At 41.7% G+C, this 14,777-nt stretch overlaps 1 protein-coding gene across 2 annotated transcripts in view; it reads left to right on the top strand.

The window, feature by feature from the left end:
• The window catches only part of LOC149088760 (uncharacterized), a 309,610-nt gene that overhangs the window by 281,658 nt on the left and 13,175 nt on the right, over positions 1–14,777 (top strand). For both annotated transcript variants that reach the window (XM_089253079.1, XM_089253070.1), the window contains exon 8: positions 9,747–10,029. In XM_089253079.1, coding sequence (XP_089109205.1) covers positions 9,747–9,787 — 41 coding nt within the window. In that variant the 3' untranslated portion in view covers positions 9,788–10,029. The remainder of the gene's footprint in view (positions 1–9,746; positions 10,030–14,777) is intronic.

Genomic DNA, 14,777 nt, shown 5'->3' with positions numbered 1-14,777 from the left:
CAAAATATTTGCCGCTTTACTGCCCAGCAATGTTATCAAAATTTCGGCTTTCAACGGCTCTGGCACATTTTTTGTTCTAAAAGCTCTCTCCAAGCTGAAGAAGAACAAATTCCAGCCTTCGGACTTCCGCGGTACCTCCACCGTCAACGCCCGAATACTTTTCAGATATGTTTCAACGGAACCGCTTTCTTCCGTCCTATGAGATCCATAGCCTGATCTGATTTTTTCTAGCTCCACCTCATTAGCGAGTCTCAGTTTTTCTAACTCAAGTTGTTGTGATCGCTTTTCTTCTTGTTTTCTTTCCTCAACTATAGCTTTTAACCGTTCCTCTACTGCTTCTTCCTCAAAATTTTTACTTTTAAGTATTAACTTTCTGAGTTCAAATACTATGGCATTACCGGGATCTTCACCCAATTCTTCGGCAAGTACCCTTAAATCACATTTTTTTGCTTTCATTAGAAATGACATGATGAAATACTATTAATGTTAATTATACTCTATCAAAAATATTTTAAAATTAACCAAACAACTTGAATTTATCTCATCAGATCCAGCAATCTTAAGGTTTCAGATAAACATGCCACTCACCCCTTATTTCCAGGATCTCCATACAGCCTTGTTGTTCCAATGCGCCAGTCCCTTGTTGAAAACTCTTTCGCACTATTTCACGTCAGTTCGTCCTTTCGGTGTTCCGTCGATTCCTCCGTGCTGATTCTACTACTGCTGACATCGTCACTCCTCTATCCAAGACAATGGATTCTATCATCACACACGCGCTGCCACCAATATAATAACGACGCTGCCGAAACACGGGAAGAACCACTCTTTTTGTGCTAGGTGCATTTTCTTTAATTAATGTATATTTGTTAATTATGTACACGTATTATATTACATCGTATGTATAATTTTGTTAGCCAGCTCTTCACATGAGCTGCTTACATCCTCTCGTTTGTACCTTCCCTCCTAGAATGTCCCTCTTTTTTTTGTCACCTCTCTTTGTCCACCTTTCTCTCTCCTCCGTCCCTCGGCTCCTGGTATGCAGCTGTCCAGTCCCCCGATCTGACCCTTGACCCTTCCCACGCTTTCGTCGTGGAGGGTCATCACGGATCTCACAGCCACCTTTCAACGGCACCATTCGCTTCCGGATGGTATGGAGTGGTACGATTTTGTTTGATCCCCAGTAGTTTGCCGAGAGATCGGAATAGATCACTCTGAAATTGTCGTCCTTGATCAGTAACGATCACTTCTGGTACTCCAAACCGTGCAACCCAAGTATGTATGAAAGCCTTAGCAACAGTCTCAGCAGTAATATCTGCTATAGGAATGGCTTCGGGCCATCTTGAAAAGCGATCTACGCAAGTGAGGCAGTAGCGATAACCTTCTGATAATGGAAGCGGGCCCACTATGTCGATGTGCACGTGACTAAATCGTCGAGATGGAGATACGAACTGTCCAATATGAGGGCTGGTATGACGATGAATTTTTGACCTCTGACAGGCGATGCACGCTTGAGCCCAATTTCGGATGTCTTTCTTCATGTTCGGCCATACATATCTGTCGATGATCATTTTAACAGTGGATTTAACACCCGGATGCGCAGGTTGATGAATAATTTTGAACACTTCCCAACGGTATTGTTTAGGGATATAAGGCCGTGGTTTAGATGTCGAGGTATCGAAAAAAAGTTGTGTTTTTCCAGATGGGGAAGAGAGCTGTTGAAGAGCGAGTGAAGATGGTATATTTCCGTCAAGCAACTGCTTCAGTTCAAGGTCATTCTTCTGTGCTTCAGCGATGAGGTCGTAATTCATGGAAGAAGGAAAAAGTAGGTCAACTCCTGCTCGCGAGAGAGCATCCGCTACCACATTGCTTTTTCCCTCGATATGACGAATACCAGTTGTAAACTGAGAAATTAGATTTAATTGATTAATTTGTCGAGGAGAAAGCTTGTCGGCTTTTTGATTGAAAACGAACACTAACGGCCTATGATCTGTGAAAACCGTGAAAGGTTTACCTTCCAGTAAATATCGGAAGTGAATGATCGATGCAAAAATTGCCAAAAGTTCGCGGTCATAAGCACTGTATCGCTTTTCAGTATCACTCAGTTTGCGGGAAAAAAACCCGAGCGGCTGCCAGCTATCATTGACTCGTTGTTGTACCACTGAGCCGATAGCTATGTTGCTGGCATCTGTCACGAGTGCAATTGGGGAATAGGGCCTCGGATGTGTCAAAAGAACTGCTTCTCTAACAGCGAGTTTTGTGTCATCGAAAGCTTTAATGAGCTCTGGTGTCCAGGTAATAAGTGTTTTGTCATGACGTGTACAATTTCGAAGTACTAGATGCAGTGGCAATTGTATCGCAGCCGCTTTCGGTAAAAAGCGACGGTAAAAATTAACCATACCGACAAATCGGCGAAGTTCTGCCTTGTTTTTGGGTCTTGGGTAAGAGTCAATGGTATCGACTTTGGCTGGTAGCGGTTTAATGCCCTGAGAGTTGACTAAATGTCCTAGAAACTTGATTGAGCTGCATGCGAACACGCATTTGTCGATATTTATTTTTAATCCGTGTGTACACAGACGTTTCAAGACCTCACGCACATGACCGACGTGCTCTTCAAGGTTTGAAGATGCAATTAACACGTCGTCTAGATAAGGGAAACAGAATGGAAGTCCTCGCAATATTTCGTCTATATAGCGCTGAAACGTTTGCGCAGCGTTTCGCAACCCGAAACTGAGGACGTTAAATTCAAAGAGTCCGAAAGGGGTGACAATAGCAGTTTTTGGTACATCGGAAGCAGACAATTGTATTTGATGATAAGCGCGTTTCAAGTCTATGGTAGAGAAGATGCATTTACCGTGCAGATCCATAGTGAAATCCATAATATTCCGAATGCTATATCTGTCAGGAACCGTCTTCGCGTTGAGAGCTCTATAATCGCCACAGCATCTCCACGAACCGTCGGATTTTTTCACCATGTGGAGGGGACTGGACCACTGACTATTTGAAGGGCGACATATACCCATGGTAATCATTTTATCGAACTCAGCTTTGGCAGCTCGCAGCATCTCCGGGCCTAATCGACGGGCTCTCGCGTAAACCGGTACTCCTGTAGTTTCGATGTGATGCACCGTTTCGTGTGTTGCTTGCACTGGACTTGATGTTTCTTCCATGAGCTCTTTATATTCTTGTAATAGATTGTGGAAAATCTCATGTCCACATGTCACAGTTACTGCAGGGGAAACAGTTGGAGAAACAGTTGTTCCGGTTGTAGACCGTTCACCCCCGTTGTTGACCAAAACTCGGTTTCCCAAATCCACCGTGAGTCGGAATCTTTTCAGAAAATCGGCGCCGATTATTGGTCGGGATACATCAGCAATGGTAAACACCCATGAAAAAGTTTTTGCTAATCCGAGACTTAGTTTTATCATTTTCTTTCCGTATGTTTTTATTGTAGAACCGTTTGCCGCGGTAAGCGTGAGTAGTGACTGTGGTTTATTTCTATCAGCTGCCGAAGGGGGTATTACGGAAATATCCGCACCAGTGTCGATGAGAAACGAAAGCTTGCTTAGTGGGTCTGCGATGAAAAGGCGACTGCTGAATGAAACCGACTCCCTCGTCGCCATTAGTTGTCGGTTTGGACGTTTCCCGAATAGAAACTACATGGTTGCACACACTTACGGGCGTTGGGTCCGAATTCACGGTGATACCAGCAGAGATCGTTTCGAAACCTCATGGATTTTGCACCTTCGTGGTGGTTTCGATTGGGAGGACGTTGAGGGTTTCCACGTTGTTCTCGAGATCGACGTAGCGCGTCAACTTGCAATGTCAATGTCTCTATTTTTTCAGTCAGCTGCTGCACGTCAAGTTGTTGTGGGTGATCGAGATTTGGTGAAATATTCTGTACTTCTGCTTTGCCGCTGACGCTGATGATCTTGTCTGCCATCTCCGATAACTTTTCCAATGTTTCTGAACTTGTGGAGAGGATTGCTTGAACTTGATATGGTAACCGTTGTATCCATAGACTTCGAAGTATTTCATCGCTGAGACGGCCACTGGACAGATCCCGCATTTCTCGGAGTAATGCCGAAGGTCGACGATCGCCCAGCTCGACTTCATACATCAAACGTTGTAAGCGTCGCTCATCTGGTTCAGCAAATTCAGCTTGGAGGCGTCTTTTTAGTGCGTCGTACATGTTTGCCGCCGGTGGATTCATGATGAGGTCACTCACATGTGCCAAAACACTCGTATCCATGGCTGCAACGGCTGTGTGGTATTTAGTGGCATCGGAGGTAATTCCACTCGCCAGGAACTGAGAATCCAATTGCTTGAACCATAGATGAGGTTGTTTGGCCCAAAACGGTGGGGCTTTGACAGCGACTCGGAACATTGCAGGTGGTTGTTCTGATGAATTGGGCATCGTTGGTTGCTCCGATGGATTGGACATCGTTATCGTTGGATGCCGGGTCACCAAACTGTGGTTCACAAAACGACAAAATAGATAAAGAGTAATTTATTCACACAGAGGTGTTACAACCTTGTCGAGCGCCGGAAGAAGAAGCCATCAATTCTTTTCTTTCTCCACGGACGCGCGCGCTTTCTCGTGACGATCGCAGCGCCACAACACTTTGAATCTTCAGATAAACAATATGGTTGAAAGAGGTCTACAGGGTGTTCTGTTAATGGACCGACAAACTTAGAGGGTTGTTGTTACTAGGCATCAAGTGGAACGAAAATTGCAATGGGACATGGTGTCGCAAACCACGTTGAGAGGCTGAAAATCGCGAAAAACGCACGCAGGCTCTCAGTCAAGAGGAGACGAAAGGTGGATGTCAGTTGATCGCTGAATGCATTTGTGAGTTCACTCACCATATCTGACGTAAGCAGCGTCGCGAAACGCATGCGCTGGGGTAGGATCACGCGCTGCAGACTGTGAATATTATGACTTTTGTATAGTAGATCTTTCTCTATTATAACTGTGTATTCGTGCCAAATTTCCTTAAAATCTGTCCATTAGTTTGTCAGAAAATCGACGTAATGTGCTAATTCACTTAATTTTGCACACAAGTGTATTATACCATGCTTTAAAATGCTAAAATGTTCAGAAATTGCCTAAAAAAAGCTATGATGATGGGGGGTCACACGGACCCCCTCTCCGTCTTTCTATAGTCCCACGACCCGTCTATCTAGTTTTTATGCTGAAGTAAATAAAAACAACGTGGCATTAAAATATACGGCATATCTCCATCTATTCTTTCAGGATTTTTTCGAAAAATCGGACCAAGATAGAATTGTAAATTCAAACAGCAGTTATAGGATCCCATGAATAAGAGATCAGACTTTCAAATTTTCAAAATGTGGATGCAGTTGTCTTTACAGAACAACATTCGCTCAGGACATAATCCAGAAACATACGTGGTTTCAGGACAATAGTTCCCGGAATGCGCCCGTTACTAGCCCACTCGTACGAGAAAAGACTTGGGGATTTGCACGTGCTTCTTTCGGATACGAAAATCGAGCATTGCATGTGTAGGAGTACGTGTATACTTCACAGGAATTTGTTTTCCCGGATTCTACTTTACTTATGCAAAAAAAAAAAAATTCACTGCAACATTGATTTGAGTTGCTTTGTGTTATTTTCGGAAAATTTAATGATATATTTTTTTAATATCTAAAAGGGATAATATGTAATTCTTTTTTCCTTTTGAATCGAATTCCGCTACAACGAATTCTTTTAACGAATATTAAAATCCGTAAAATTGAAAATTCCGTTGTAACGAAGTGATTTCTTTGGTCTCTTAGAGTTCGATATAAAGGGTACTGTACTTACAAAACCCATCGAATATCGTTGAAAGTCAATATCGCCTAATTGAAACCAAAACAAGAATTCCGAAAAGTGTTTTCGGGACAGCAGCAAATTCACTGCAAAAAAAAGAACATTTCAATGTCCCGGAAAACCGGGACATATGGTTAGCTCATGTGGAAGGGGAGTGGTCGCCGATAAAGTTTTTGGTCGATAGAGTGTGTCGCGCTTCAAAGTCTTTGGGAACCAACTGCTTTACAACATCCAGTTTGGAGCATTTCTACACCATTTTACGACATGCTTTCCACATTGAAAACAAAAATGTTCCGAGCACAAATCAAAAATCAATACCAACAGTACTTTGTAAATCACTTTGTACTGTAACAACATTATGTTACAAAAATGTGTTAAATGTCCAAAAGACATTATTCATAAGAATGGTTTGTCGACATGAGGATATTTTTCTTTGTTTGCTTTGATTTACAAATTGTTTTTCATCGATTCATAGGCATGTTTAGTATGGACACTCGTAATAAGTCTGTAAATGTTCTGGGAACGTCAAGTATACAGGGTGTCCTGTACGTGCTAGTGTAAGTGTAATGAGTCCTTTATCTCATCAACCGGCCATCGTAGAGATATTATTCCAATTCAAAAGATGCTCAAAAGGTGATCAAAAATTACTCTTTACCAGTTTTGAGAGTGAAAATACAGTGTGTCACAAAATGAAGAATCTAAATTTTTTACGGTTCCATTGTCCTATAACATCGAAATAGAAAGTTGTAGCCTTGTCTCTCCTGAGGCGAATTCCCTCATTTTTAACTGCAATATTCGCGGAGATATTGGAATTCAAAAATATGAGAAACGTTGGGAAAAACAACTTTTTTTCTTCACATTTTTCAATTATAAACTATTTCCGCAAATACTGCAGTTAAAAACAGGGCGTGCAAGAGTGCTTCCGTTGCTTCTTGCGACAGAGCCTGGGTGTCTCGCGGTTTCTACAGTTCCAGTTAAAAACATGGGATCTCTTTCGCTCGACTCAGAAAAAACAGGGCTAAAGCTTTCTAATTGGAAGTTAGAGCACAGGAAAACCGTATAAAAATTTATTTTTTTTTATTTTGTAACAAACTGTATTTTCACTCTCGAAACTGGTACAGGATAATTTCTGAGCATTTTTTGCATTAGAATCACACCTATACGACGGACGGTTGATGAGATAAAGGCCACATTGGCACTTACAGGACACCCTGTATAGAGGAAACATACGCAACGCCATAGAATTCTACACGTGCGTAATGAAAAACGTATTTTTTAAACAATTTTGTAACCAATTGCGTAAAACTTTCCCTTTTCTTTAAAAGTAATGAATTTTTTGGATGCTCTAAAAAGAAATATTTTTATTCTCGAACAACAAAAACATTTTGACTAGTTGATAAAAAAAATTTTAGACCGGGATTGCACTATACAAGTTTGATAAAAGATCTTTTACAAAACTTAAAAAAACCAACCAATAACCCTACTAGTTACACTCGCTCGAATGTAATCGATACGATTATTGTGTATTAATTAATATTATATTAAGTAATTTAAGCGATTATTTTTCTAGTTCTAAAAGACATTTTATCAAACTTTTATAGCGCGATTCCGGCCTTAAAAAATATTTTCCTGAGATTTTATTATTTTATAAACTATTTCACAACATTTCCTGGACTCAATAACTATTTTTTAAAGAATTGTAGGCAATGCCAAAATTTAAGAAAATAATAATTTGAGAAAATTAATTTCAAATTTTTATAATACAACCTCTGACAATAAAGTTCAGTGAATGAAGTCAGAACGGCCGATCTGGCAACACTGGCGAAGCAAAACGCTGCACGTCGTGCGTAGCGGCAGGTGTTGACCATCTGCCGCCACCGTTGTTCAGTTGAGCGTCGTTTGTGTTCCGTGAAAGACTTGTTTTACTAAGTGCTTGTTTAGTGCGTTGGTTCTTAACTGAGAACAGGAAAATGAACGAAAAAAGATCAATTTAAAGTACCTGAGGGAACGACGATGAATGCTGCAAGGTACATTGAAATTTTGACCCGTTTCATGAAACGTCTACGCAGGGCACGACCTCAGTACGCGCAACAAGGTTCATGGTTTCTTGTTCACGACAATGCTCGCCCTCACACAGCCAATATCGTCAAACAGTTCCTGGCAATAAAGTGGGGGGGGGGGGAGGGGTGCAAATTGAACATCCACCATACTCGCCAGATCTCAATCCTCCTGACTTCTTCCTATTCCCACGACTCAAACTCGCTTTGAAAGGAAAGAGATTTGACGATATTCCTGACATCCAACGAAACTTGACGAGGCTTTTGAACTCCATCCCAAAAGAAGACTTCTTGCAAAGTTTCCAGGACACGTATAGGAGATCTCAGCGGTGCATAGTAATGGGAGGTTACTATTTCGAAGGACAGTAAGGTAACTTTCGTTAACATTTCATCTACGTTAATGTTACAGGACTATTCACCGAACTTTATTGTCAGAGGTTGTAGAAAGCAGTTGTTATATGCGAAAACGTAATTTAACTAAGTGCGATAGGATTAATCAAATAAGGTTTTAATGGCTATGTAACTGTTTGGGGAATAAAATTATATACAGGTTGTCCCGTAAGTGCTAATGCGGCCTTTATCACATCAACCGTCCGTCGTAGAGGCATGGTTTCAATTTAGAAATGCTCAAAAAAGCGTTCAAAACCACCCTATACCAGTTCAGAGAACGAAAATACAGTGTGTTTGTCACAAAATAAAAACAATATAAATTTATATATACGGTCCCCCAGTCCTCTAACTTCCAATTAGAAAGCTGTTGCTCTGTCTCTCCTGATGCCAACAAAAAATTACAAGTTTCCAAGTGCGGTGTTCACTGAGATATTCGAATCCAAAAATCGGAGAAAAGTTGGGAAAGCATAAATGAGAGAAAAAGAAACTTTGTCTGTTTTTGCTGTTCTTTCATAACTTTCTTCCGATTTTAGAATACAAATATCTCTTAGTGAATATTCCACTTGGAAACATGGAAGTTTTTTTTTTGTTGGCCTCAGGAGACACAGGGTAACAACTTTCTCATTGGATCATCTGATCACTTTGGTCGCACCTTCCATTTTCCTTTCATTTTTGTCGCACCAATTTCTGCACGCGAGGGCTAATTAGACCGGGACCTACAATTTATTGCCGATTCCGAATGGCAGGCTCGTTTTTTCTATACTCATAGAGAGGTTGGTGCGCTAACCCCTCGGTGTGGGACTCCCTGTGGTAGGAATTTTTTACTGAGGTCAGGTCGCCGTTTCTGTTGTATCCCTGCGTCAGGAAAGTTTCTGACAAGGACGAACCGGGTATCGAACTCGCGACACCTCCAATCATCCTTTGGTACTTCAGGCGAGTATCTTATCGACCTGGGCTACCGCGCGCCCCTTTCTCATTGGAAGTCAGAGGACGGGGGGACCTTATAAGAAGTTAGATTTTTTATTTTATGACACACTGTATTTTCGCTTTCAAAACTGGTAAAGGGTAATTTTTGAACGCCTTTCGAGCAATTTCTAAACAGGAATCATACCTCTAAGGCGTTCTCTCTATGAGATAAAGCCTACAGTAGCACTTACAGGACACCCTGTATAACAATTCATGTCCATTCATCATTTCAATACGTACGTTAAAAATTGATATTAAGATGACAGAAAATAGCCGAGGAAAAACGATTCCATTCATATTCAATAGCGAAACGCTTTGTTCCGGGAAATGTATTGAAAGCGTTTTGAACTCACTTATGGATGTAATTGTTTAGTTTTTTTTATAGAAACTGTATAAAACCCTGTTGCGCTGAGATACGTTTCCCTTGTCCCATGTGTGTGACGCGTTGCCCTTACTCACATGTCACATATGATTAATGAGGTTCTCTTATCGATTCTCCACAGAATATTCTCCGGCCAGCTCCAGGTCGATGGACACCGAGTAAGAAAGTGGTTCGCACGGAAGCTGTTTACTACGCCCGCGCCCAAACAAAAGGCAACAGGACTCGACTGTGATAGCAATGTTGTGTGTGAATATTACATACATACATACCTTCGTGTTATGCTTTTTTGATAACGTTTTTATGTCTTCTGGTAAAAGAAAGAACTTTGGACATTTTGGAAAAAAAATAATCGATACCTTCTGAAGCCAAACAACTTGACGATTATTAAAGGTATTATATAAAGAGTATGTATGTTTTTTTGGTGTTTTTTTATTTATTTTGTTTTCATTCTGCAAACATAATCAACGTGCACGTGAAATTTCCGAACTAAAATGAAAATATTTACCCGGTAAAAACCTTCAGTCAAGTTAGTCAAGTAAGTAAATTTCAGTACAGAGAAAGTTCGTAAAAAATTCAGAAATTGATTATTGATTATCATTAGTAACTCCCCCCCCCCTTCCCTCTCGCCTTTCAGGCCCATTTAAACGCGAATAAGTGATCTGAGGGATAGGGAACTTGTGTTGCCAACTTTGCTTTGACTGGATGGTGTTAGACGTGAATGAAGCAGCCCATATTAGAAAAAGCAGAGAAAAATTAGAAATATGCTTCTCTCCACATGTTTCACATAACAGGCATTAGACTGCATTGTATGTGTATAGCTGGCCGATGACTGCCCCAAGAGACCATCGGTTGGCGTCATGGCTCACGCAAAGCGGGGTAGGAGCAAACAGGGCTCTGGGGCCCCGTGTTGTTTTGATTTTATTATTTACACCATGAATGCACAGTAAACAACCATGGCTCTATTTATTTTACACATGCATTTAGTGACCCCGTGCACTTGAAGGAGTCTCGCATATGTGGTAACTTTTTTTTACAACAAAAGAACAAAGTAGTTATATGTTTCAACTATAGAAATGATAATGATTATTCCAAATAGTGCAACAAATAAGCGAGAATTATTCGCGTTTTGAAGGAGCGCCACAGATCATTTTCTCTACGGGCTCCGCGTCTACTAACATTTCATTTTTTGGCTTGAAATTAATTCAACTTGGATATTAATGCAGTTTTCTTTCTTTCAAACCGAGCACAACTCGGGTCTATTACCATCTATGGGTGATTTACTACCTAGTGAGTTGTGTCGGAAGTGTAACTGTGTGTGTACCTAAAAGCCTGAGTACGTATGTAGTGATGTGTTTGATTTTTCAGTGCCGCCATCTACATTTCAGAAGTGAGTGATGTGTTATGATTGAATTACATTTGTGGGGGGTCTGTTGTGAGACTTTTTAAACGGGAGATCGGCTCGCACTCGCCCCTTGAAGTTGCGAACCACAGAAAACCAACTTCAGCCGACCACCACTGTGGTGATGGTGGAGTTCGAACCCGGGACCTTGCGACGTGAGCCCGTCACTATGACCACTCGACCACCACAGCGGCTGATAATGCACTTGTTATATATGAATACTATATGTGCAAACTATAATTAAAACAAGCGGATTAAGTGCAACCAATTTTTCTGCTAGTTTTTGTGTGGCACCCGGGTGGCGCAGTGGTAAGATGCTCCCCGTCCACTATTAAGGTTGTGGGCGCCATATGTGGTTGCCGGAGGTGATAATGACATTTAAATTGAAGTAGCTATTTATCCATAGTTAAATTTTATTTGACTCCACTAAGACTGTTCAATTCTAGATACGGTTAAATATACGGTTTATTAATTAGAAGAAACACACGGCACGTTAACACATATATACGAAATAAGAATACACGGACACACAGTTAAAAGACATCTCTACTCTGCAAGAAACCAAAGCCTTCTCTCCCAAACAGCGAAAGAGAGGCCAAGAAAAGGCGCGCACACATAACGAGGTGTTGGCAGATTTATGCTATTCGAAACCAACACCTACACACTCTTGCCGACAGCATCGCCACAGTACTCCCCCACGAGTCCGAAGGACGTTAAGCTTGATAAGGTGTTACAAAACGGACTTTCCGTCCGAACCTCGTGACGAAGCCCTGTGGCGAGGCTGGGGCATTACATATAGATGATTTGCAAACATTAGATTCTTTGCATTCGAGAGAATTAAACAAAAATGCAGGTTTTAAACGATCAATAGAAATACACTTAGATTCATTATTGATACGCAAAGTAAAAAATTTATCAGTCCTATTCAAAACTTCATAAGGTCCTTGGTAAGGCTGCTGTAGCGAACGCCTTACAGTGTCAACCCTCACAAAAACGTGTGTGGATCTGGCCAAGTCCTTGTGCACAAAAATGTTTTTTGAGGAATGATTGGACAAAGGCGAAGGACGAAGCTTTGACATAGTCATACGCAAGTTCGTGACATAATCAGATTTTGAGGTGTGCTTACCGGAATCTTTGAAGAAGTCTCCTGGTAACCTCAGAGATGTTCCGTAGACCATGTCCGCCGGCGTAGCACCAAAATCAGGTTTGAAACTTGAGCGTATCCCGAGTAGAATGGTAGGAAGAACGTCAACCCATCTTTCAGTGGCGTGACACATGATGGCAGCTTTCAAGTCCCTGTGGAATCTCTCGATGGCTCCATTGCTTTGTGGGTGGTAAGCGGTAGTACGCACCCTGTCCACACCCAGCAACTTCGCAAGAGATCGGAAGAGTTCAGATTCAAACTGAGAACCCCTGTCCGTAGTAATGCGTTCTGGAACGCCAAAACGGGAGATCCAATTTGACATGAAAGCGAATGCCACAGTTTCAGCAGTCTGATCGGGTACAGGAATAGCTTCCGGCCATCTGGTGAATCGGTCACTGCAAGTCACAACGTAGCGATTTCCTTTACTTGGTGGAAGTGGACCCACGATGTCAATATGGACATGCGAGAACCTTGCGGAAGGTAATCCGAATGCACCAATAGGAGAATGTGTGTGACGACCAACTTTGGATCGCTGGCAATGGATGCAAGTTTTGCACCACTCTTTGCAGTCCCTTTCTAAAAATTTCCAGATGAATCGTCTGCGAACCATTTCAGTAGTAGCTTTGGCACCAGGGTGGGAGAGGTTGTGCACTGCATCAAAAATAGCGCGGCGAAACGTTGACGGTACGTAAGGTCTAATTGAACCAGTGGAAACATCACACTGTAGAGTGACTTCAGGAGAACCGAAAGTCATTGGTTTTAACTCGAGACCTGAGTCCATTTCACGAAGTAATCGCAATTCTTCCTCATCCTGAGCGCGAGCCATCTCGGCGAAATCGATACTAGGAGGTATTTCAATTTCCGATATTCTTGAAAATGCATCGGCTACTGCATTTCGATCGCCTGAAATGTGCTTGATACGGGTTGAAAATTGACTAATGAATTCTAGATGACGAATCTGCCTAGGTGAACATTTTTCACTTTTTTGGGAAAATGCATAGACCAATGGTTTGTGGTCTGTGAGAATTTCGAAGTCAGATCCCTCCAGCATATGTCGAAAATATTTAATTGCTGAATATATCGCCAGCAATTCTCGATCGTACGCACTGTATCTGCGTTCAGCTGAAGTTAGCTTACGCGAGAAGAATCCTAATGGCTGAGTTTGATCATTAACTGCTTGATTCAAAACTCCGCCAATCGCGAAATCAGACGCGTCGACAGCTAGAAGGAGATGCGCACTTGAAATAGGATGAGCCAATAGAGCAGCATTGGAAATCATTTCCTTGCATGACTCGAATGCAGATTTTGCTTCCTCAGACCAGACGATTTTTGTTTTATCCCGTTTTTGTTTGCCTTTAACTAGATCATGCAAACATGCTTGCGTAGAGGCAGCGTTTTTCATGAAACGATGATAAAAATTTATTAGTGCCAGAAAACGTCGCAGCTCATCGATTGTGTTGGGCAATGGATAGTCCAAAAGTGCGGTAACACGATCCGGCAACGGGGAAATGCCCTTTTCTGACACAAGATGACCTAAAAACTGAATTTCTTTGAGTCCAAATTGGCATTTGTCAGGATTGAGAACTAAACCGTATTCGCTTAGTCTCTTGAACAACACATCGAGATCTTGTTCATGCGACTTCTCATCAGCTGACGCAACAAGAATGTCGTCTAAGTAAACATAGCAGAAGTCGAGATCCGAGAGGATGCTGTCAACGAATCGTTGAAATGTTTGTGCGGCGTTCCTGAGCCCAAAGGTCATGAAAACATACTCAAAGAGACCGTGCGGTGTAATCACAGCCGTCTTGGGAATATCACTTTCTTTCACAGGGATCTGGTGGTATGCCTTTACAAGATCGAGTTTAGAAAATATTCTTTTTCCAGCCAGACCGAAAGAAAAGTCTTGAATATTGGGAATAGGATAACGATCAGGAGTAGTTACGGCATTCAACCGACGAAAATCACCACATATGCGCCAACCACCTGTCTTTTTTGGGACTAGGTGGATAGGACTAGCCCAAGGGCTTTTGCTAGGACGAATGATGCCTTGCTTCAAAAGCAAGTTAAATTCTTTCTTGACGGCAAAAAGTTTTTCAGGAGAAAGACGTCTAGCCTTTGCGAAGACGGGAGGCCCTGATGTTTCGATGAAGTGGATAATGGCATGTGGTTTGGGTTGAGAATTTAAGACCGAACCAGTGAGATTTGGGAACTTGGTCAAAATTTTATGGTATGTAGTGGCACCAGAAACTGTAGTTAGACCGAGAGAAGGACCAGTGGTAACGACACCAAGAGAGTATAGAGTTGTCAAATTATCAACCAACCGGCGATTCTTGACATCAACAAGTAAACCGAATCTCTCCAAGAAATCGGCACCCAAAATAGGACTTGTGACGTCGGCCACTAAGAAATTGAATGAGAATATTCTCCTCAGTCCGAGATCAAGTTCAAAATGCTTAGTTCCATATGTGTGAATTTTAGTGCCATTAGCCGCATATAACGAAAGGTCGTCAGGCTTGGAAACTTTGGCAAGTGATTTAGGAAAACAGCTCACAGCTGCACCACTGTCAACAAGAAAACGAATTTTCGATTTTCTATCACAAATGAATAAG

This window comes from Pholcus phalangioides, unplaced genomic scaffold (assembly GCF_987345545.1).
Source record: "Pholcus phalangioides strain wild (caught in Gottingen) unplaced genomic scaffold, Ppha-v1.0 ptg000003l_1, whole genome shotgun sequence".
Lineage (NCBI taxonomy): Eukaryota > Metazoa > Arthropoda > Arachnida > Araneae > Pholcidae > Pholcus > Pholcus phalangioides.
This window is presented reverse-complemented; position numbering and strand designations above follow the sequence as displayed.